The 25,133-nt window shown below is 39.5% G+C and overlaps 2 protein-coding genes across 5 annotated transcripts in view; both read left to right on the top strand.

Annotated features, from left to right (window-relative positions):
- The first annotated feature begins 237 nt into the window (after positions 1–237).
- On the top strand, positions 238–20,410 carry LOC107086305 (MAP7 domain-containing protein 2). The gene is made up of 7 exons (XM_015377168.1): positions 238–2,614; positions 7,926–8,396; positions 8,486–8,653; positions 8,850–8,978; positions 11,314–11,505; positions 11,940–12,170; positions 14,445–20,410. Exons 1-7 carry the CDS (start codon positions 1,784–1,786, stop codon positions 15,789–15,791), a joined length of 3,369 nt encoding a protein of 1,122 aa, XP_015232654.1. The 5' UTR covers positions 238–1,783; the 3' UTR covers positions 15,792–20,410.
- Positions 20,411–21,019: 609 nt separating this feature from the next.
- ubox5 (U-box domain containing 5) overlaps positions 21,020–25,133 on the top strand; it is a 12,046-nt gene continuing 7,932 nt past the window's right edge. The window contains exons 1-3 of one of the 4 annotated variants that reach the window (XM_015377176.1): positions 21,020–21,099; positions 22,931–22,994; positions 23,565–23,666. In XM_015377176.1, the coding sequence (XP_015232662.1) occupies positions 22,941–22,994; positions 23,565–23,666 (156 nt within the window). In that variant the 5' untranslated portion in view covers positions 21,020–21,099; positions 22,931–22,940. Of the gene's footprint in view, positions 21,141–21,386; positions 23,044–23,564; positions 23,667–25,133 lie in introns of those variants that run through there. The other 3 variants (XM_015377175.1, XM_015377177.1, XM_015377174.1) reach the window with 3 other exon arrangements.

Genomic DNA, 25,133 nt, shown 5'->3' with positions numbered 1-25,133 from the left:
TACCGACTAGGAGATACTGTAGATGTTTCTAAAAAAATATTTATTGCCATGAATCAGGTCAGAAGGACCCTGTACTCAGGCAAGACAGACATTGGGACAATTCAATCTCTATATAGAGTGGGGACTATATAGTGGACTTTATAGTGAACTCAGTTAACTGACCGTTCGGGCAGATGATCTCCCCCTTGGTCACGTAACTCCTCCTCCACTGCGCAGGACCTGCGGACCAGTGATGGCCTAGTGGTTAGAGAAGTGATGGCAATTAGGAGGACCATTTATTTTGATGATCCTCCACTATACCTTTAAGTTAAATGTAAGTCAAGGTGGTGGTGTCCAAACGTTTCCCTACCATAGACCCCCTAACAGTATCAGATGATGGCCAGGGGCCATCTTTTAGACTTTTAGATTTTGTTTGTCACTTTTAGCAACTATTCAACTATAAATTACCTGTGTACCATAATAGTATCAACTAACATGTTATCAACATTGTATTATATTCCTAATTAATAAGAAACCAAAGAAATCAAATGTCTCTCAGTGTTTCTGTCAGAGTTATATTAATGTATTTTTCCACATGTAGACATGAGCCATGCTTTATCTTAAGTACCTTTAGAGTGTACAGCTAGTCTCAAACAAGTAGATTATTGCAAAAGGTAGAAGGTGGGAGAGTCCTTTCTCACAGATGGTGTGCTTTTATAGTTCAGTTTCGAATCCTTATTCCATCTTAATATATTATTATAAGCTGTACTTTGTCGTAAATGTTTAAAGATAATTTATATATATATTATGATAATGATACAAATAAATAGATTTTAATTTCCTTTTTATTATTTTCCATCCAATTCCCTGAGGTCCCTCAAGCAACCCCCTTATGGTTGATACGTTTTTCAAATGTTGTCCCTAGATGAACGTGATACTGGCCTTTATGTTCTATTTGACAGCAGTGGTATTGGCCCTGCTGCCGGCAGACGCCATTTTTACCCATTCCCTCACGTTGTTAAAACTGACCTCAGCTGATACAAGTAAGGGCTGCAGTGCTTTAGAAAATAGTTCAGGTTCATTCTTCACCTGGATAAGTTGCTGATGAGTAATTCTTGTAGGCCTGTGTGACCTACTTCCATATTTTCTCTGGTTGAACTGTAGTTTACAGGAATTCCGAAGCCTTAGATATTGCTTTGTATTCATTTTTACAGAAAGGTGGATGTTACTTATTTTGTTTAACATTTGTTGTTGAATTCCCTTAAATCAGGACCAGATCAGTTGCTTATTGTGATCTTTTAGCCTCTGTAGCCTCCGTCATGTTGTCAGATTTCGTTTAAGTGATTTATTAAATATACATGTCTGCCAGGTTTCAGGCCTTGTTGTGACTAATGAAACTTGATCATTAGAAATCGGTAATGGAAAAATATGTATGAGGAATACACTTTAAGGCTTTAACACATCTTTTCCAGTGGTGCCTGTGTATTATTGGCCCTACTCTGCAGATTAACTTTTGTTTTACAATTGAGACTAATCTTTGTAACCATTGTGGTTTTCGTTGTGGTCAGAGGAACACCGGCGCCCCTGTTTGTGGACTGGAGCCCACTATTTGTCCTAATATTGTATAACTAGTTATTCTGCCAATATAATATTGTATAACTGCTTTCGTTTCTCTGTGTTCCTCTAGTGTGTGTGCCCCCAATACCTGCATTAGGTTGTGATGACCCACACTTCTTCCAAATGTATCTGTGACCCTCCCCAATCCTGACTCCTAACCTCTAATCCCTGACCTTTGACCTCCACTATGGGCAGTGTTGGCAGTGGGGTGGCAGGAGAGCAGGAGTTTGCCATGAAGTCCGTGGGCACCAGGACCACCCTGCCCCGAGCCCCTCCTCTCTCTCGCCGTTGCCCTGCAGACCGCAGCTGCAGCGCCGAGCGACTGCCCCGCCCTCCGGCGACTATTTCGGATGGAACGGCATCAAGCGATGAGCGAGGCAGTGTTAGTATTGGGACTGGGACCTGCACTGGGACTGACCGGCCAACAGAGACAGCCTCCTCAACCCACACTGAATGTACCATGACCGCCCCCTCCAATAACAACCAGTTGGACTGTGGGAACGTAGCTGTGAGGAGGGAGAGGGAATGGGAGAGGGAGAGGCAGCGCGAGAGGGGCAGGGATCGGGACCGGGATCGAGACTGGGACCGGGAGAGGCTGGAGAGGGAGCGCGAGAGGGAGAGAAACCGGGAGAGGGAACGGGAGAGGGTGGAAAGGGAGAGGCTGGAACGGGAGAGGGAGCGGGAGAGGGAGCGAGCCAGGGAGAGGGAGAGAGAGAGAATAGAGAGGGAGAAGATAGAGAGGGAGAGGGAGAGAGAGAGGGAGAGAGAGAGGGAGAGAGAAAGAGAGAGGCTGGAGAACGAGAGGATGGAGAGAGAGAGGGAGAGGGAGATGCAGATGCAGGCGGCAGGTCTGGATGTTTGTGGAAACATTGTGGGTCGAGGAGTCAGCGAGAAGACCAGTGTGGGCATGAACCACCACCAGCACAGAGAGATGGTTGCTACCAGAGCCGACAATGAAAACAATCCAGTCAGCCACAACCCACCCAAGATCATGGCCGTGTCAGGAAAACTGGAGCAGGTAGTTTGACTTTTTGGACCACAGCATGATAAACTACATAAAATTATACTGATAAAAAACTCCTAATCTATCAAATAACATTTTAAATGATTTGTTTCCTTTCACAGAATAACACATGTTTTTTTTTTCAAAAGCAGGAAAATTGTTGTGTTTTTCTAGATCAAGGGGGGGGGGGCACATCCTTAGTGCCAGTATACTACACATCCTTTGTGCCAGTATACTACAAGTTCAAAATGTGTCCTTGGTCCAGTGGACCTAAATCAAATGGCTGAATTACCTACTGAACAAGAAGTTAATTTCTCCGATGTCCTTAAAATTATCTCATTAGTTGATTCAGGTCTGCTGGATAAAAAACACAACTAAAATTTGCAGAGTAATGTCCATCAAGAACTGGAAATTCCCACACCTGTATATGAGTGTGTATATATACACTACTCAAAAAAATTAAAGGAACACTTTATAATCAGAGTATAGCATCACGTTAATTAAACTTCTGGGATATTGATTTGGTCAGGTAAGTAGCAGAGGGGGTTGTTAATCAGTTTCAGGTCCTTTGGTGTTAATGAAATTAACAACAGGTGCATTAGAGGGGCAACAACGAGACTACCATAAAAACATGAATGGTTTTACAGGTGGAGGCCGCTGACATTTTGTCCCCTCCTCATCTTTTCTGACTCTTTTTCACCAGTTTTGCGTTTGGCTAGGGTCACTGCCACTACTGTTAGCATGAGGCGCTACCTGGACCCTACAGAGGTTGCACAGGCAATCCAACTCCTCCAGGATGGCACATCAATACATGCCGTTGCCAGAAGGTTTGCTTTGTCTCCCAGCACAATCTCAAGAGCATGGAGGAGATTCCAGGAGATAGGCAGTTACTCCATGGAGCTGGACAGGGCTGTAGAAGGTCTACAACCCATCAGCAGGACCAGTATCTGCTCCTTTGTGCAAGGAGGAGCAGGAGGAGCACTGCCAGACTCCTACAAAATGACCTCCAGCAGCCCACCGGTGTGAATGTCTCTGACCAAACAATCAGAAACAAACTTCACGAGGGCGGCCTGAGGCCCCGACGTCCTCTAGTGGGCCCTGTGCTCACTGCCCGGCACTGTGGAGCTCGATTGGTATTTGCCATAGAACACCGAACTTGGCAAGTCTTCCACTGGCGCCCTGTGCTTTTCACAGATAAGAGCAGGTTCACCCTGAGAACACGTGACAGACATGAAAGGGTCTGGAGAAGCCGTGGAGAACTTTATGCTGCCTGTAACATCGTTCAGCATGACTGGTTTGGTGATGGGTCAGTGATGGTCTGGGGAGGCATATCCATGGAGGGACGCACAGACCTGTACAGGCTAGACAACGGCACCCTGACTGCATTAGGTATCGGGATGAAATCATTGCACCCATTGTGAGACCCTATGCTGGTGCAGTGGGTCGTGGGTTCCTTCTGGTGCACGACAATGCCCGGCCTCATGTGGCGAGAGTATGCAGGCAGTTCCTGGAGGATGAATAAATTTATACCATTGATTGGCCCCCACGCTCACCTGACCTAAATCCAATAGAACACCTATGGGACATTATGTTTCGATCCATCCGACACCGCCAGGTTGCACCTTAGACTGTCCAGGAGCTCAGTGATGCCCTGGTCCAGATCTGGGTGGAGATACCTCAGGACGCCATCCGTCGTCTCATTAGGAGCATGCCCCGACGTTGTCAGGCATGCATACACGCACATGGGGGGCATACAAACTACTGAATAGCATTTTGAGTTGCTGCAATGTAATTTCAGGAAAATGGACTAGCCTGCCGCGTCATTTTTTCTCTCTAATTTTTCGTGTGTCTTTGAATTCAGCCCGCTGTAGGTTGATAATTTTCATTTCCATCAAATGATGTGGCATCCTGTTGTTCCTAACACATCACCTAGTCCATATCAGTATAAATAAACAGCATGATTTTTTTTGCCCCATTGAGATCTGATGTGTTTTCAACGTGTTCCTTTATTTTTTTGAGCAGTGTATGTATATATCAAAGATTTATTGATTATTATTATTATTATTATTACTTCATTCGATGTCTTGGCGGATAATCTATTAAAAAAACTGCTAAGTGAAGGGAATACATAATCGTGGTAGGGAGGGAATACAGACAATAAGTGAAAAACAAATTAAATCCACAAAAACAGCTAGATAAGTATCCAAAAAAGTAATAATAATGTTGAGCCAACATAGAGTTGGTAAGGCGTTACTCCATCTCAGCTGATTCAGGCTTTTTGCTTGATTGCGGTTTACTCTGTCTGTCTCTCTGGGAGCTGGAGTCTCCAGGGAAGGAGCTATCGCAAGGAACTGAGCTGCATATCAGAGGCAGAGTTTGGAAACCTCAGCGCCATAACAGCTTACAGAAAAATGTGTTTCAGATTTTATTATGCACAACCTTTAAGTTGAAAGAGACAAAGCTTCTTAACTACAACTCAATGTTTCAAACCCAACATAATTTTACTGAATAAAAAGGCAACTTTGTAAATTAACATATTTATAAGTGTTTAAAATTATGTAATTATAAAATATTTTAAGTTCAGTGAAAGTCCTAATTTACCAAATGACACAAGAAACATTAGAAAATGTTTACATATAATAAGAGGCATTGTGAAAAAACTCTTTTGGACCTTTTGAAGCTTTTTGGTCGACATCTGAGTGTGATAAGAGGATATCGTAACCGACTGATATTTTGAGGGGACCTGGATTAAAGCAATTGTTCTAGATACAGTAAGACGTCATGTCTGAGGTGTTTGGGTTTCCAACATGGGAGTAAGCACAGATGAGCAGTACATTTAGTCTAAAACAGGGACTACACAGTTTTCAATGAAAGAGGGATTGTTGCCTTTGCTTGGAGCCAATATGACTGTTTAGCAAAGGCAGGGATACAAATTTAGGTTTAAAAAATTTAGGGTTAAAATTTAGGGTTAAAAAAACAAACTTAAAAAATGTTCTGATGCTGCCATTCTGTTGTTGGAATGCTATTTGGATATTGCATTAAAACACTGAAAAATGCCTGAGAATTTTAAATCTGTTAAACACTTGGTTTTGTAATGGAGGACCCCTATTTAATAAGAATTGATTGATTAACTGATTGACAGGTTGCTTTATGGCCATTAGTTGCAGACTCCTAAACTAGGAAGTCCTATGACTAATAATTTAAATTCTATTATTCATTTTTTCATAAGAGTGATTTTTAACTAATCCATTCAGGTTTTCAAACAAACATAAATTACCTAGATAATCAAAATATCTGCAATTCAACTTATTACATCTCCTTATGATGTTGCTTAATTTTTTTCCCAGGTTTTGTGTGCTAATTAAATCTTTCTGAACCTTTAAGTTTGTGGTCTTTGTGAAGCCCTTTAATTGTAATAACATCAATAAAAACAACCCTAACTGTTAAAATGTAACAAAATTATCTTTGGATTTATGTTCAACTGCAAATGTTTCAATAAGGGAATTGAAGGCTTAAAAGAAACAAATATTCAGAGCATTTTATTATTTAGATTCTTCGATTATATTTGCTGTAAATGAATTTTTTTCTGATTTGAAGGTTTCTGCATGTTTCAGATAATGGTAGAAATGCTGCAAAACAAAACGAATGTTTCCACAACTCAAAAGTTTCTTATATTATTTTTTTTCTTTTTGAGTATAAAACAAACAAAAAAACAAAGTAACATTAGAACCCTTCTCCTGCAGGAAAACATTTTAAATAACACCGCTTAATATATATATATGAAAGAACCCCTTGACATCAAAGATGGAGGTGATGCTGCAGACTTCATTAACTGATACTAATGATAATGTTATTCTATCCACAAGCTTTCATTAAAGTTCAGGTCATGGTTTTGGAGTGGCCTCTCAGAGGGTCTGAGGTAATTGTTAAAATAAAACAACTTTGGTATGTTTCAGGTTATTTATTTGTAGGAACATCCAACTGTCTTATCTGAGCTGTCACTGTTGCCTCAAAGGAAATAGTTCATGAAGAACTCAGGGACCAACAAACTTCAAGCCTACTAGAGCGTAATACTGAAAGCTGTGGAATAAACGGTGTCAGTGTTGCATGGCTATGACATAAAACTCTTCACAGCTGCCAAATGACCTCTGAAAAGCAATATGGTCTGAGAAGTTGAAGGTTTTTTTTTTCTATTTGGACAAAGAAATACTATACAAGATTAATTACTCATAAACTAAGCTGAAAACATTTAAAAGAAAACATTGAAAGTCAATGGAAGTTTTACATAAAGAACATTGTAAATTTGAAAGGTTTGTATTTAACAAGTTACTCTGTAATACACCTTTTTTAACATACTATGTTGAATTAGGAGGAACAAATTACAAAACTAAAATATAAAAGATTGTGCTGGGGGTGCGGCAGTGGCAAAGGGTTTAAGAGCATGATCCATGCACAGAGGCTTTGGTCACAGGTTTGAGTCCCGGGCTGTTGACCTTCACCCCCTTTATCTACTCAAATTTCCTGTCTACCTACTTTCAAAAGTAAAAGAAAAATAAAGGCCACAGGCAAATAAAATGATCTAATAATTTTTAAAAAAAGAGTCACATGTACTAAAAAAACATCTTGGATTTTTTGACCGTGCTAATCCACTATTCATAAATATAATGTAATAAAAAGATCTTGCAAAATATAGAAAAATGTAGTTTATGTACAAAGCAAAAAATAAAAAATACTGTGAATTATAAGGAGAAGTTCTTTTCTATTCCAGAAATTAAATCAAATTTTTAGAGATAAATGCTAATTCACCTTACAAAAAGTCAAAAACGAAATCAAATGTAAAACAATGCTAATATAGAGTCATATAGAGTCATGTACATCCTCTCTTAGTTAAAAAAAAAAGCTGTGCACAACATTATATTTTAAAATTATTACAAGTGTAGTATATTTCTTGTATTATCTGAATTGCTTATTGTTGTTAAGTGAAGCTTAACTTTGTTGGAAGAAGGCAAACATTCATAAGCTTTTGCTTCAGCCTAAGCCTTTCAGCCACGATATTGTTTAGGCGAACACAATGGGACTCTGGGAATGGTTCCATGGATTCGACTGTAATCCACGTTAAAGTGATACCCAAGCAGCTTCCAAAAATGAAATAAAGTGTAAAATACTTTAATAAAGTTCACAGATGCATCTCAATTTCACAATTGCTCTGATGATTGGTGTTATAAACTTTTAACTGAAACTGCTTTTCTTCACATTGCATAACTCTCAGGTCAGTTTGGCTCAGGTATTGTCTAACATGTATCTGCCTCCTCCTTCTCGTTCGCAGGCTATGCAGAGCACCTCAGGCCTCGTCCGTCCCTCTGCCTTCAAGCCGGTGGTTCCCAAAAGCTTTCACTCCATGCAAAATCTGGTGGGCCAGGCAGGAGGGGCCGGGAGTGAGGGAAAGACTGACACCAGGGGCGAGGGCTTCTCTGAGGGCAGAGTAGGCAGGAGGGGCAGGGATGCAGGAGTAGGGGAGACAGGTGAGGTGCCAGAGGCTCTGCTCCTGGACCAAGACAGTCCAGTTAGGGTGAGTAGAAGCGATGGAGGGGGAAATGGTACTGAAGTAGTTCAGGGAGGAATGTCAGATTCAGGGAGAAACTCCCTGACTAGTCTGCCCACCTACACAGGCTCGGGGTCTGGTTGTGGGCCCCCAGCAGTCTTAGGGCCCCTCAGTGCTTCTACCAGCCACATTAACAGGTTGGGCATGGCGGGGGCAGCTGCAGGTCTGGACAAACTGGAAAAGCCCACCTACCAGGTAAGGCTGTTGCCTGGCTCATGTACAGTATAGCTCAGGTCTAATGTTGTGGTGAAGCATTATCGTCATGTTGGGCTTTTATCCTGCAGAATGGGCTGAGCGCCTCAGACAGCGGTCGGTCCTCCTCAGGGAAGAGTTCTTCATCCTATCAGAGGCTCAGCCACCTGAGCGACGCCCCAGCTCCTCTACGACCCTCCCCCTCCTCTGATGACATCATCCAGGACCTCGAAGACCGGCTGTGGGAGAAAGAGCAAGAGGTGAGTGGACATTCACAAATGCCACGTTTCCTGGAAAGGATGAGGGAAAAAACCCTACAGAGTAAACAGAAATTGTGGAAATCTATTAAAAAAGCTGGATGATTTTGCTCGTCCTCTTACACTCGTCCTCTTACACTCGTCCTCTTACACTCATACACACTGAGCTGTTAATCCATTTCTTGTCTCTTTTCTGCAGGTGCAGCACATGCGCAGAAACCTGGACCAAAGTGAGGCAGCCATCATTCAGGTGTTTGAAGAGAAGCAGCGTGTTTGGGAGAGACAGATGGACGAGCTGAGACAGAACTATGCTTCACGTCTGCAGCAGGTAACCTCATTCACATGAGACATTGTGTACTTTGTCTCATGGTACTTCCATTCAGAGCTATTGATCCACAAAAGAAATGCACGAAAACTAAGCATCTCATGCTGCCACACAAACAGTTGTTTATTTTTCCCTGGTAGATCAACATATGTTGTTCAGATAGTACAATTTTCTCTCTCCTGAATTTGTTATAACATGCTGCTCTTAAGCTTACTGGGTTACAGCAGATCCTTTGTACCTCTTGCTGCTTCCTCTCCTCTTTCACTTATTAATTGAACCTCCTGATATTTGACTAAAGTTCTGTAGATATTGTGGAAGGAACAGGGATATAAATCCTCACAATTGGAAGGTTTCACTTTTAGCGATTGATGACAACCAATAGGCTTAGATCTACACCATTTGCTCTGCAGCTGAATGAGGTAGATAGGGAGGTTCTTATATTGGGACAAAGTGAAAAGTTATTAGTCTTTTCAGGAACATCTGAAGTCCTGAGAAACGTTCATTTTCACAGCCATGCAATGCATTCCTCTATGTGATTCAACAAGAATGCAAGGGATTTTGTTTGTCATACTACTAAAGATTTGCATGTTTGTAGTGTGAAATTTGGACTCAAGTGTCTATTTTATATTTGAGAAAAGAAAGAAATAGATGAAGCTGATTTAAGTAAAGCTGGAGTTCAGCAGTCTATGAGGTGCAGGGTAGAAAAATCTAAGCTCTTAAATCCAGATCTATGCAGCTTTCTGATGAGGCAGAGATGTCAATTGGCCTTCCTGACCAGACAGGAAGTGCTTGCACTGCAGGTGAGATCAGTGGATAAGTGCACAACCAGGTACCTGTAGCTGGAGACCAGCACCACAGCTGCTCCTCTAAGGTACAGGAGATGAGTAGGATTCTTGTTCCTTCTGAAATCCACCACCATCTCCTTAGTCATTTTCACATTGATGCAAATGTAAGGTGCTCAACTTCCTCTGTATTTGGACTCATAATTGTTTTTGATGAAACCAACTGCTGCTGTCCTGTCTGATAACTTCACTTTATATAATAGCTATTTTTATGATTAAATGCATCTAAACCTAAGCTTTTCCTAAAAAAACACAATTGGCAAAGACCTACATGGCTTCAGGTACCAACCAAGAAATGCAGCATTATGCATACTCTACCTTATAAAACTATGCAAATTTTATTCACTCTTTCACATTTTAACATTTGTATGTTACAACTACAAATTTGAACATATGTAGTTTGTATTTAAAGGAAGGGGTCAATTTAAATAGCAGGGAAATAAAATGTGGCTTAACAGTGCGTTCAAAAAATAAAGATCCTAAACCTAAACTGTGCATGTTCTACATCATAGCCATAAGTCATTTGAGTCTCCATCTCATAGCTTCTACCTCTAGCTTCTGGCACATTTGCCCATTTTTCTTGATAAATAGGACTGATTTTTTATTTTTTTTAACAAAGTTTGTAAGTACTGTTACTGGAGAACCATAAATCCAGCCACACAGGAGTAAGCATGAAAACACAAAAGGTTTATTCAACAGAAGTCAGGGATGTTGCTCTAATCAAGGAACTACTATAGATGTCTACATGTCTATAGATTATCGCACATGAGCTGTGGATCTCTGTTGCTCCTCCAGAGTTAACAATGTTTCACCTGGTTGGCTGATTATTCACAGAATAATATATTTTGTCCCCTCTTGGATTGCAGTCTTCCATTTTGGTTTAACAGATTATATTGTTTTATAATCTTAATCTACTTTATGCGGATGAAGATTCTCAGTCAAGCAGATCATAGTCATTCCAAAAAAGTTAAAAGAAAAATCCACTGGACTTTGTTTCCAAGTTTCAAGATGTTAAGCTTCCCATCCATGAAGCTCTTTTTTTATTGTGACATTATGAATTGAAAAAGCGCCCTGGAAAGGAAGCAATAGTCTTTAAACTTGGAAACAAAGTCCAGTGGATTGTTCTTCTAAATCTACTTTGAACATCTCTACATGTCTATTCCTGATGTTCTGCAATCTTCCTTGTTCTTTATGATGCTGTTAGATCAACAATGATCTATAATAAACTTCTCAATGGAACAGCTGGATTTATAATAATGTTAAATAACATTAAATCCATCTACTAATTAGAGGATGTCTGAAAGCAATTGGCTGAGCAGGATTCTAATAAATGGGTCTAAATATAAATCCATGCTGGACTTTTCACTTTTTTTCAGACATTTTTTTTTTCTTTTTTCCTTTTGTCAGAAATCTTAATAAACCTCAGAAAGGCTTAAAGTTTAAGGGATCCATATACTTTTGCAGGCTGTAAATTGTATATCTATCTTCTATTGAAGGTTACCCGCCGGGCTCAGCGCTCCCAGACCGCCCTGCAGGCCCAGATAACGCGTCTGTCCCAGGACAAGAGGAGACTCCAGGAGGAGATGGCAGCTCTGCTGGCTCAGAGGGAGGAGCTGGAGAGAAAGTGTCTGGATTACAGGAAAGAACAAGCTGACATCTTGCCTCGTCTGGAAGAGACCAAGTGGGAGGTGAGACATGAGTTTTCTCCCTTTTCTTGTGTAAAAGTTCTGCAGGCCTACATCCAGGTAGGATTAAGAGGTGAGCCTTCAACATCTGTGCCTTTTCAGAAAAACAAGCTTCTACTGTATTTAACTTCATGTTCCCTCCACAAAGAAGCAAGAACTATGAATTACTTAATAAAACTCCCCGTACATTCATCAATCTAAAAATATAAAGTATAAATTTAAAACATTTTTTACATGTATTTTATTAGACTTGCCATCAGCTATGGTAATAGTGATCTGAAAAAAGAAATGTTTCTATTAAATTAGATTGTTTATCAAAAATGTCCTGTGTAAAGTTACGCTATGACAAATATATGTTCTTTTAGACATCATTGTGCCAGTAATACAAAGATAAAATACAAAAGATTTATACAACTCACACATGGTTGCTGTGGCAGGTGTGTCAGAAAGCAGGTGAGATCTCCTTGCTGAAGCAGCAGCTCCGGGAAAGCCAGGCTGAAGTGACCCAGCGGGCCGGAGAGATGGTGGCCCTGAGGGGCCAGCTGAAGGAGCTCAATGCCCAGCTGAGGGAGCGAGAGGAGGTCATGCTGGGCCTGAAGGACTCCTACAGCACAAAGTGTCTGGAACTGGAGAAGTGTGAAGGCGAGCTGAGAAGGACGCTGTCTGAGGTGGGATATCAGAGCAAACATTTTATTTTATCATATCGCAAAAGTTCTGCGAGATTTATTAATCAGGTACCTAAACAACCCATCAACATTGTTTTGCACTAAAACTGAAGTTTGACGCTGGAGCAAAGCAAGCTTAATACATACAAAAAGCTATTTTTCAAAAATAATAGTTAGATTTAATATAAGTGGGTCCTCATATTTAAAAAAAAATAATGTAAGAATATCTATCCTAATGCATGGGGATAAATATATGTTGCCCTGTCTGGTCATGCAAATTAATAATATGTTAAAGGTTAAGGTTGTAGGTAGGAAATCAATACAATTGAGAAAATAAGTATGTCTTTGTATTTATGAAAAAAAAAGTTCTTTTATTTTTTGCAAGCTTTGACAAAGTCACCCTGTTTATGAAACATGCCCGAAAAAAACCCTGATTACTATATTATCGTGGTTTTATGTTGGAGAATTGGCCCTCAATATTGGTCCTTGGGGACTTCATGCAGAATGACAGAGATCAGAGTTGGGGACCTGTGATTTAATGGGTCAGGTGTTTCTTATATAGATCTCTTCTCTGCCTCCTGCCTAGAAATCTAGGAGTTATACACGACTGCTAAAGGAAGAGGCATCACACCTATAATTGACACTATAAAGCCCCCATGCATCCTACAAACAATGAAAATCCAGCAAATTTAAAAATTAATGGTGAGGGAAAATACTGCATAACCCACTAGTCCATCTGTTCAACACTAGGGGGCAGCAGCTGCTAATTTTATGCACAAGAAATGTCGTGCAAAACTCATTCAGGTTTTATTCTAATGGGGGTGTCCCATATGTAATACTGTTCTGTAAAAATAATCATATTTTCTGTATCAAAACCACCACTTCATGGGTCAAATAATCCTTTATACATATTGTAAGTTTAGTTTTGCAGATAAAATCCAGGAAACTACTTTCTCCATAATTGTGACGATTTTTAACTTACAAAGTATCCTCTGAGGGTAGCCAGAATTTGTTGGCTGCCTTGGGTTTGTGAAAATTGATACATAATGTTCAATACACAAGTCAAAAACTGATTCCCAATCTCTGAGCTTTCAGGATTGGTAAATGCATGACTAGATCTACACTGCTGAAAGTGCAATCCTCAAAGTCCTTCAAGAGGGATTCAAAAAGCTTGTCTGAGAGCTGGGAACAAATTAGGGATTGAGCAACAGTATATGAAATAGCTTCAACATGTCTTTTCTCTATGGCTAAATTATCTCATGAACAATTTGAATGAACCATCAATGGGAGCTGAAAAACTTGGCAGGATAATGGTCCTCCATCTTTTAAAGGGCGGATCAAAGAGAGCATCAATCACAGAAGCCCCATGAAACACCCAGTGGCAGTATCAAGTTTTGTAGAAACATTTCTTTGCTAGTGACGGTCAACCTGGTGTGGGTTTGTGAGAGTAATGATAGAGTTTATAACAGGTCAAACCTGCTACAAAAGCTTTAAAGTGTTTGCAAAATTTTAATCTGCTATTAGGATATTTGCTGCATTTGCATTACAAATGTGTACAAATCTAAGTTGATATTCTGATCATTTCAAAAATGCAAAGTTTCACAAATGCTGTATTTCCATTAAACAACAAATACAATTAAATTAGCATGTGAATATGTTTGTTCACGCATTAACTCTTGAAAACTACATGGCAGCTGCGGATGTAAACGCAAGATATATCCATATTTCAGCCATGGCTCTACTGGGCACCATCGTACAACTATTTCCGGTCCTCTTCATCTTTTTACAAGGCAGTCAGTACAGCTGCAAATCTCTCTCCTTTGATGCGAGAGAAGTTTTTTCATTGCATTTTTGTGAAAAAGTAAGAATTTTGATAGGACAGAAAAAAAACACCTCATCGAAGTGGAGAAACTTAAAACGTGAGTTTTTTTCTAAATTATTTCCGTATAACAAATTAGTTTTCGAATTACAATTTTGCGAAATATAATGGCTAATGGAAACACAGCAAATCACACAAAAAAGCCTGAGCCACGATAGAATAGCAAAGCATAAAGCATATCCCTCATTAGGAATGGCCCAGTCAAAATTCAGACTGAAATCCATGAATGAAACAATAAACATTTCTCTCTTTAGATGTGCCAAACCAGTAGACACATACCCGGGAAGGCTTGTACTTGTATTTGCTGCAAAATGTGGCACACTAATCTTTTAGAACTATGAACTAAATCTGAAAACTAAAAGTCTTCATTAACATCAGGCTGCTCATTTTCTCTGCAGGTGTCCATCCTAAGAGAGAAGCTGGGTGTGTTTGAGGCAGAGGTACTAAGTTTAAAGCGTGCCCTCAGTGAAGCAAGCAGGGGGGCAGAAGTGATTGTGAGCCCTAACTTAGCTGCAGCAGGGCTGCTGCCACCATGGGGAACTGTCCACTGCCCCCGAAACCCAACCGAGCCCTCCACCAACTCACTCACCCCCACATCTGACACGCTGCTCAGCCTGCAAAGTGACGAAGCTAAAGCTCAAAGGCAGGAAGCCCAGAGACAGGAGAGGCAGCAGCGTGAGGAAGCTCAGTGGCGAGATGTGCAGCACCGACAGGATACCCATATGCAACAGGACATTCAGATGGGTCAGAACCCACAGATCAGACCAGAGGCCCAACTCCGCCAGGAGGCCCAGCTCCGGCAGGAGGCTCACCTCCGCCACGAGGCCCAAATCCGTCAAGAAGCTCAAATACGCCAAGAAGTGCACATGCGACAGGAAGCGCAGCTTCGCCAGGAGGCCCAGCTCCGCCACGAGGCTCAAATGCGTCAGGAGGCCCAACTCCGTCATGACTCCCAACTCTGCCAGGACATGCAAATCCGTCAGGATGCTCATCAGCCACAGCGGGCTCAGGAGGGTCACTGGGATGAAGCGGGGGAGCTGCGCAGGCAGCTTGAGCAGCTACAGTCTGTACTACGCCTGGAACGCCAGCAGCGGGAACGTCAGGCCCTCAACTTTGACCAGGAACGGCACACCTGGCAGGATGAGAAGGAACGGGTTTTGAAATATCAGGCACAGCTGCAGCTCAGCTACGTGGAGACTCTACAGAAAAACCAAGCTTTGGAAAAAAGAATGAGCCAGTTGGGAGGCAAACAAACCACAGGCTCCACCACCACTGTTAGTACTACCACCACCACATCCCCCACCTCCTCCAACTCTCCACCACCAGCCATGTCACCTTTGTCTCCTCAGCAGCCCCCTTCCTTCTCTAGTCCTTCTTCTCTTTCTGGTCCTTCTTCTCTTTCTGGTCCTTCATCCCTTTCTGGTCCCGCTTCCCACTCTGGTCCTCCATTTCTGTCTGGCCCACCATCCCTCTCTGGTCCACTGTCCCTCACTGGTCCACCATCCCTCTCTGGTCCACCGTCCCTCTCTGGTCCATCGTCCCTCTCTGGTCCACCATCCCTCTCTGGTCCACCATCCCTCTCTGGTCCTCCTTCCATCTCTAGTCCTCCGTCAATCTCTGGTCCCATCGCTCTCACCCTCTCCCCTCCCTGTGAAGACCAAAAGGGTCCTCCATCACTCCACCAGCTCGCCCCTCCCTGGGCCGGACCTTCACGCCTGGAGAGGATAGAGTCAACAGAGATATAGACACAGCTTTGTGAAGTCAGTTCTCTCTTTTTTTCTAAACTTAAGGTGGCAAGACCTCTTACACAAAACCCTGTTTCAGCATACAGTAGAAAACAAGGTCTACCACAATCTGAAACACTTTTTCAAAGCAACAAAACTATCAGGAAACAAACACAATATCAACAGGAAGAAGAACTGCAATCTTCATTATTGCTGAATTTTTACCCTCCTAAGAGGCCTTTCTGTCTCTTTTAGTGGTGCACACCGATACATGTTACATGATCAGAAACGTGCACCACGGTGATGTATGGAAAACATTAAAAAACCAAGGAAAAAGAGTTCAAATCACAGCACTAATACCTGCATCATTTAATGCCCATGCGAGAAAATTAACCAGACAATCAGGGATATTGTCGGAAATGATCAACAAGAATATATTGTGCTGTTTATTCATTGTAAGTCTGTGTCACTGGTTATGTAAAAGTAGAATTAGTGGTCAGAGTGTGTGACGTCAACTTACATTTTTGGCCAGAGAGCGCCTTACCCCATCTTTCTCAGCAAGTGTAAGAGAGTGAACTAATGCTGGGAATCGAAAAAAGAAAAAGAGAGAAAGGGCGTTTATTTATTTGAGTGCTTTAATAGTGATATCAGCAAACCAGCTGCGCAAGACTATTATACAGGGCTGGACTGTTCTCTGTTTAAATCTCAGCAGATGTTGACCTCAAAGGTCATTTACACACACACACTGATTCTTCATGCACAGGGTCCAATATGACCCATTAAAACACGAAAAACCAAGAGAATTTATATTTTCTACTAATTAAATTTAAATACAATTGCTTCGCAGATAATCAGCCCAAACCAAGTATAGATTGCATTTTTACACGTAAGAGAACGTGGATCAGCTCTCACTTCAGATTCTCTTCCGTGACTAAAATGGAACGCTACAGGTCGCCGGAGCACGTTTCCAGCTGAACTCCATCACTGAACTGCAAGAACGTGAATGTACGCGCACAGTTGGAGTTTGAATATTATGATAATTGTGTCTTTGTGCATTCACAGCCAAGAAACTAGACAGTCAGGCAGTCGGTACCCCCAAAGTGAAGAATTTTATAGAATGTATGATATACTTGCGAAAGAAATACCTATAATAGTTATAGATTGTAAATGTGCGGGTGTCAGAAAGTGTGAAAGAGAGTGTGTGCATGTGTGTATACATATGAAAAGCTTCAGCTTATGAGATTGAAGATAGAGGGACTAGTGGCAATATTAATATAGAGATATGCTAAGAGAAAAGATGCATTCCTTATACAAAATGTTCTTAGACATTGTGTAAAATGCAAATGAAAACAAAATGCAATGATTTGCAAATCTCAAGAGGATAAAAAGAGCTTATTTTATATGATGGCGAGGCTCAACCTCATTGGCCGGTCACTCAGAGGGAGCTTGGAGAAGAACAGCTGTCGACTAGGCATATGAATAGGCTTTCTTCTGGGCACCTTGTTTTGGAGGATTTATAGTTAAGTTCTCCTATGAGGAGACTCCAGGGCAGATCCAGGACTTACTGGCATTGAATGGGCTGTAGTGTCTCAAGCGTAGAAAGATGATTAAGTTTCGTTGTTGGACCTGTTACATGAGCAGCTTGATCTTAGATCAGTGGTATCAGATCAGTAATCATAAAGGATTAATATAAAGGACAATCATTTATACTTTAGTTGTATTTTTTCACAACCTGACACAGGAAACATGCTGAATATGGAAGCTAATAAATTGCCAAAATGGCACAACCCCATAAATTAGACTATAGAGGAGATTAATATCCCATCTTCAGCTCCTGATGACTCACCTATTTTGATCTAAAACCTCCATGCTAGTATTTTTATGACAGTGTTGCCTTCAGAACATTCCTTCAAGCTTTTCATATTAGTCTGATAACAATCAACTAGTTGCAACAGATCTGCAGGCCACAAAAACATAACAGGAATTGCATGATCCACCACATCTCAAATTGGTTTTTATCGGGATCTGGGTGACTGTGAAGGTCGCAGGACTATGTTGAACTGACTATCATGTTCAAGAGATCCAATGAGATGACCTAAGATTTGTGGCAGTGTGAATAAACCTGCAGGGGCATTCATCATAAGATAGGCGCACAGTTTGTTCATAAAAGGTTTGATCTGCCCACGAACAACAAAAATCTCTGGTCTACAGCTCCACTGCCAGGCTGAACAATTGATAAGTACCAGGAGGATTGCCTCTTTTAATGACTCTAAAATTTAAAGATTCCCCCTGAAACTAGTTGATATGATCCAGGAAACAATATTCTGATCTTTTACTGTCCAGTTTTGGTGCGCCTGTGTAAATCATAGCCTCTGTTTTTTGTTCTTAATTTAAAGGAATAGCTCCCACTCTGGTGCCCTGCTTCTGTAGCCAGGCTGCTTCAAGGTTCGCCTTTTGCGTGTTTAGAAGTGGCATTCCACATTTCTTGGTCAATTCAGACTGTTAATAATTTTGTATGCAAAAATATGGCTTGCTGGATTTTTTTTTTATCCTCATCTTATGTTAACCCACCAGAATGTTCATAGTGAAATTCTCATTAAGTCAATAATTAAGTAGATACACCAGCTCTTTTGGTAACAAATCCTCAAAATTACTTAAATCCCTTTTACGCTTCATTATGTTTAGATCCTTGAAGGAATTGATTTTGCTACCATGTGATTGCTGTATTTGCTTGTTGTGGCAGCAAGTATTTCAGCCTGGTGAGTGCCAGTTTGTTCCAGAGGCAGGCCTTGGAACAGTTAGCTGGAAACAAGCGAGGAAAGTATGATTTAGCTTCCATTGTTTCCAAAGGAAAAATGTCAGCCTCAGCCTTTTCTAAATAATCATTGAGCCATGGAGGACTGTGGCATGTCCAGATGAAGCTAGTATGTAGATTTTTCTTTTGCTTTACTCCAAAGATTACATTCATCAATGATTGACTCTCTTTAGCCTGAGTGGACTCTACAATATACATCCGGATATATGTGTTTTGTGGCTAAAGATTATAGAGAGATAAGAAGACTCCTGGTATTGGTAGATGGAAAAAATGTTGGCTAACTATAATCGATTTAATGCACACAATTTAAAGCAATGGCTTTGTGATTTAGAAAATAAAGAAAATCAGAAACCAATCAGCCTTAAAACCGGTTTTAATATTTACATCAGGAACTAAAAACTCAGTTGTAACTATCAGGGTGGCCCAGTTCTTAACCTTCCTGGTAGAGTTTACTGGTCAAAACCACAGATACAAGAGAAGCAGGGTGAATGTCATCCTGGCCACAGAAGAATAGACATTTGGTTGTCCATTGCACATTTGTTTTGCACATCCAAAAAAAGGTTTCCCAGCAGGCATTTATTGCTCTTAAGAACTTTCCAGCCCTTTTGTAACCAAAGCAAGACACTTGCTCGTGTTAGGAGAACAGATGAAGTAATGTTCAGTCCATGACCCTCAGCACCCACTGGTTCGTGAACCCTTCAGGATAGGGGTCAGTGTATGCTTCATGCTGGACACTTTAAAGAACCTGGTGTCTTGTTCATGATTGGCAATCAGGTGGACTACAGCTTTGGCTGGTTGTGAAGACAGACTTTAGGTAAAACATGAATCCCTTGATTTGGTTCCACTCATTTCCTTTAATTTTAACAAATGAGTCCAGATAGAAGGAATGAGATATTGGGTAAAGATGGCTGAAATGTGCTTCGTCTATAGGTTCACCACAGAGGATAGAGGGAGGAGAGATGTCCGCATCTCCATCGCAGAGCTGTTACCTTAAATACTTGATCTAAAATAAGAGGGAAGATGATGGATGGTTAACAGTCACCAGTGTTTTCTGTTATATTGTGAATAAAATATAGGTTTAGAAGATTTTCTAATCATTGCATTGTTGTTTTATTTACATTTAACACAATGTTGCAACTTCTTTGAATTTGGGTTGTATAATTTAAAAGCTACATAAAGCTTGTGGGACTGGAACTTTAAACTGAGGGTGAGTATATATATCTAGTAAGGCTCTTACTTGCTTTTGTATAATTTGCATAGACAAAAGCAGAGGGCAAGGAAGTAAAAAAAAAACAGTAAAATTGAGAGGTTTGCCTTTTAAAGGAGAGTATTCAGGCTAACTGCACTATGTAGTGTCCTACACGAGTTATGATGTACAGTAGAGTCAGATGTGGATATCATGGCTTTTATAACTGTTGTTTATGCCAGCATAAAAAAAAAATGTTGCTCAAGAATATTAACTTATCTCTAAGGTATTACATAGTATTATCATCTTTATTACTGTTATTATATTATGGTGAATTGAAAGATGAAAAAAGTGCGTGCCATCTTAGCTTTTCTTTCTGTGTTTTTTTTTTTTTTTTAAATGTGTAGCGAGCCGATAGGCTGACCATAATGGTGCAATCATAGCAACCTTGTCCAAAAAATGAAAAAATAACAATGTTCCTTTTGATGTAGGTGATGTAGTTGCAGTATTGCATTGTTTAGAAAGCAAAATGCTTCTGGTTTTATACATGTTTCAAAACTTTATTGTTTGCATTTATGTTAGTAGTACTGCTCTGGCTTGATTAAAACCATTCATTTGTTCAGATTCAACAAAACTAATAAAGATATGTGAATTATTCAGAGTTTTTTGTCTATGAGGAAGTCTTTTTAATGGTGTGACAAATATTTATTTCATTTGTGTGGTGATTCTTTTTACTTAATTTATTAGACATCAAGTTATGGTTTAGTCTTAATAATCTCTTATAAACTGTTAGAAGTCAAACAAATCCTCTTCATTGTTTCCTAAAATCACCCAGATAAAAGATTCTGTAGAGAATAATCCAGAGCCTAGGGTGCAGCTCCATATGTACACATATTCCTCACTTTTATTTTAATATTATTCAAATAAAAATAAGCTGAGTTCTTTCATTCAACACTATTCATTGTACTCAGGTGGCTTTGAACTGTGCCTTGCATCTTATAAGGATTTCCAGCCCTTCCTGTCCTTGCACAGGATGAGAAGGAAACTGAGACAAAGCGTCATTGCAGGTGCGTCAACAAGAGAAATAAAAACAATATTATGAAATTATTTTCAATATACGCCATTGTAAATAATTTGTAATAAAAGAAAATGTTAATTTCAACAAGCTATCTCAAAGCGAATAGGTGAAACTGAGACGAGAGAAAGGAAGAAAGAAAGTATGACCCTCCTCAGCTTCTGTAGAAATACCGGATGTTGTGTTTGTGTGAAGTTAGCGCGTTGCTAACTGCTTTAAAAATACAACCAGAGAGAAAATAGGCTCCGAACAGGCAAGTGTTTGCATGATAAACGTTTTACCCATTTATTTAAGGTTAGTCCAGCTTAAGGCTAACAGAAACCACCGGTTTATTTCTGCTACTACAACAAATAATAATAGCTTATATGGTTCGATATTATATATTTATATATATATATATATATTAGTATATATATATATATATATATATATATATATATATATATATATATATATATAGTGTCTCTTTTTATTTTAACCTGCGACTGCTTAATCATTTTCATTGCAGAAAAATTACGAACAAATTTACTATTTTCAATTTGAAAGTAGATATTCATTAGAGAGAAAATCAATTAGATTAGAAACATATTGTGAGGCTTTTTCCTCTTTAGTGAACACTACAGCTTTCCTGTAGGATGTCAGGGCGTTGAATTGGACATGAAGCTTTCATGAATTTGTCTATATTTGTGCATCAATTTACAGCTTAAAGACAAAAGACTCACATCAACTTCTAAAAAAAAGTTTTCAAGGTTTTAGGAAGAAAGTCGGGCCCATATTATCTCAAGTCCTCCACCATGCCCAACAGTGGGTGTAAGATGCTTTTCCATAGATTGAGCCATTGTTTCCACCCTAAATCCATCTGCTTCGGTTGTTTCCAGATTCTCAGCAATATCATCCGAACAAAGCACATTTTGCTGTTAAAGTTGCAGTAACGATGTTAAATGTTAATATTTGTAAATGTAGGACAAAAAAATAAAATAAATTAATAATTAAAAAAACTCAATGTCCCAGTCTAATTGGCCTAATTAACCCAACACACCTGCAAAGCCTTCAAAATGTCTCTTACTGTAGGTCAGCAGGTTATACAATCATTGGGAAGACTGTTGACTGGACAGATGTCCAGAGAACGGTCTTTGACACCTTTCACAAGGGTGGTTAGTCAAAAACGTAATTGCCAAAGGAGCTGGTTGTTCAAAGAGTTCTGGATTCACACATTATAACAGAAAATTGAGTGGAAGGAAGAAGTGTGGCTGGAAAAGGTGCATCAGCAACAAAATCCATTAAAGAATTTGGGGGTGCTTCACTAGCAGGTCAAGGAGGCTGGAGTTGGGGCATCAAGAACCAAAACACACAGATGAATACTAAAGATACGATCGTCTGATTCTGTTTCAGGCTCCTCCTGAACCAAAAAAATGTCACGGGTGTCAAGGCTTTAAACATTGTGGTTTAAAAACCATTCATATTGTTTCTATATTTTAAAACCCTGGAACCACCGGACTTTTCTCTGTACAGGAACAGGAAGCACTGAGTAATGTAGTGCTGTAATGTAAAATTGCGAAGCTGCAAGTTGTCACATAAAAACCTTAAGACCACTGAAGTGTAGCCATAAAATGTATAATTTATTGTAGATGTTTGTTATTTGAAAAGACCTTCCTGTATAAATAAATGCATAAATGTAGGGAATATCATTTGCCACCTAATTTAATTGCATAATGCGTGAATAGTTTCTTGCAGTGCTGATCTTAACTACAAAGGTCATCTGGTTTATGAAATAGCATTTCATCAAGGCTAACATATGCTGCAGAGCTGCTAACCTGTCTCCTTTGAATTTGATTCACTTAGCTGCTTTATAGTAAATATGGGAGAGAAAGTTACCATTTTCCTTTTAGTGAAGGGAGATGGAAGGATGTTTGATGTCGATTGATCATTAAATTTTTTTAGTTTGCAAGGCTTGTGTAAAAATTTCTGTTCATATTATCTTAATTTTGTGATTTGCTGAATAAAAGATGTTGCCTTGGCCTTATGTTACCTGTACGTGACAGAAAGTATTGTGTTGGTTTGTTTTTTCACTTTGTGCCTCGCAGGTTGGAAAACATGGTCTTCAACCTCTGTCTACCACACTTTTCTACAACGGCTCATTGCAACAAGGTGTGACATGTTTTAAACGCCTAATCTCATAACTGTACAACCCCTCAAGGTGATTTGTTGTTGTTTTTTTTTTACCTGCCAGCTGATTTCGCAATATTAAGAATCGTTTTTGTGGGATGAAAGGACTTACTGTCCTCACACAGATTAGACAAATAGTATGTTTTGTGGATGTACTTCTCTTTCTTAGAAAAGGCTTGAGAAAATTTTTAGTTTAAGAAGAAAAGCAAGACAAGACGTTTCTCTGGCGGTTTGTGGAGGAAGGCCAGGAGAATAAAAGAGCAGTGGACAAAGTGATGTGTGGGAGAGAGAATCTCATCTGTCCTTGTCCCTTTTATTGGATCTCTGTAGCCTATCATAGCTATCTTTTTTCTGCACTCAGGACATATAATATATACCTTTATTCTGTAAAGAAAATTACACATTTTATCCCATTTTTTATGCCTCCTCGTCTTTTATGTCATAGAAACTGTTGTCCATGTCTGCCATTTCCATTTGTGAGCATAAAAGATACATCGACCAGTGATGATAAAGCTTTTATTGATGTCATGCATATCTTTTCTATATCTTAAGCTCTGTGCAGATGGTTATGATGTTACAAACATTGTGTCAGCTGACCCTGCTCTACGGAAACGAGGATTCAAGCTGGAATACTTCCTACGCCCCCCTTTACATGTAAGATTGTGCTCATCTAACTAAAAATAAGAAATCACATACTTCTAGACTTGGGTGCATATTTTTTCTTGCGTGTTTTTGAAAGTAGCTGGTTATTTTGTCCCTTTTTCCTCTCCTCAACTTTAGCAGTTTTTGTTGCTTCATACCTGTTTTTGTCGAAGCAAAATTGTGTTGTGACTCTAATGAATATCCATCTGCTGATATTTTAAAAAAGTGTAGCACAAATTCTTAATTAACAAACTACAATGGTGTAAGTAAAGGTGACATTCAAGTATTTTTGATTTCTCTAAATATATGATTAATAAGAAAACAACCTGATGCGCAGTGGTTAAGAGAGTTTTAATAGTGTTTCAACTATACTTTAATTATATAGCGCTTTAAGATACAACTCAAGCGCTTTAACTTTCCTAAAACTCTAATAATTCTAAACATAATAGAATAAAAACAGATTACAGACTCCTCTTAAAACTGAACAAAAATAATCATTATTTGATACCAATTCAAAGACAAACAGCAGCATTTTGGACCAGCTGTAATTGAGCTACTAAGCATCTTTTAAGCCGAAATGAGAACATGGATTAAAACAGGGATCTCCAAACCTGGTCCTAGAGATCTACTATTTTAGGTGCATCCCTGCTCGAATACAGCCGATTCAAATGACTGAATTACCTCAGCATGCCGTTACATTTGGCAAATGTGGTAAAGGACCATTTGGTTCAGCTGCGTTAGAGCAGGGATGCATCTAAAACCTGCAGGTCAGTAGATCTTAAGGACCATAGTTGGAGACCACTGGATTAAAGTCTCAAAATGATGTTGTGACAGGAATGGCTTCAACATGGCCTGTGAAAATTTTTTATTACAGAACACTGATTCATTTTCTTTAAATCTCCTGAATAAATGTATTGCGGAAACCAGATTTATTACATAGAATAGAGCAGAAATAATATTCGGTTGGAAATTCAGGGGTACCAGCTGCAAATTGAAAGCAAAAAGAGCATGCATATGCAAGAGTGGACATTGCCTATTGTGAAAAGTATCACTTTATATAAATATAAAGAGGGTGTGAAGGGTGCCCAAAAATTTTACTTGAGTAAGAGTGGCACTACTTCACCATATTTTTACTCAAGCAAACGAAAAAAGTAGCTTTTTGAAAAATTACTCAACTACTGAGATCAATCTACTACCCATAATCATGACAACTGATTTGATATTTTATAAAATTATGTCAAATTTAACAAAATATCAAATAAATAGCAAATTCTGGTGTTTCCAAGAATAAAACATATAACATACAGTGATTCCACAATCAAAATTTTAGGTAGGATGAGTTATAAAACGTACCAAATCAATAGCTACAGGACGTAGAATAGGTTGAATTACAGTACTCCGTTTAATGCATAAACAAAAAAAGATTTAACCAATAAGCCTCGAGTACAAAAAATTGGAATATGTATGTATGTACATATA

Source organism: Cyprinodon variegatus, unplaced genomic scaffold (assembly GCF_000732505.1).
Source record: "Cyprinodon variegatus isolate N-32 unplaced genomic scaffold, C_variegatus-1.0 Scaffold147, whole genome shotgun sequence".
NCBI lineage: Eukaryota > Metazoa > Chordata > Actinopteri > Cyprinodontiformes > Cyprinodontidae > Cyprinodon > Cyprinodon variegatus.
Note: the sequence above shows the minus strand (reverse complement) of the source record. Positions and strands in the feature narration are given on the sequence as shown.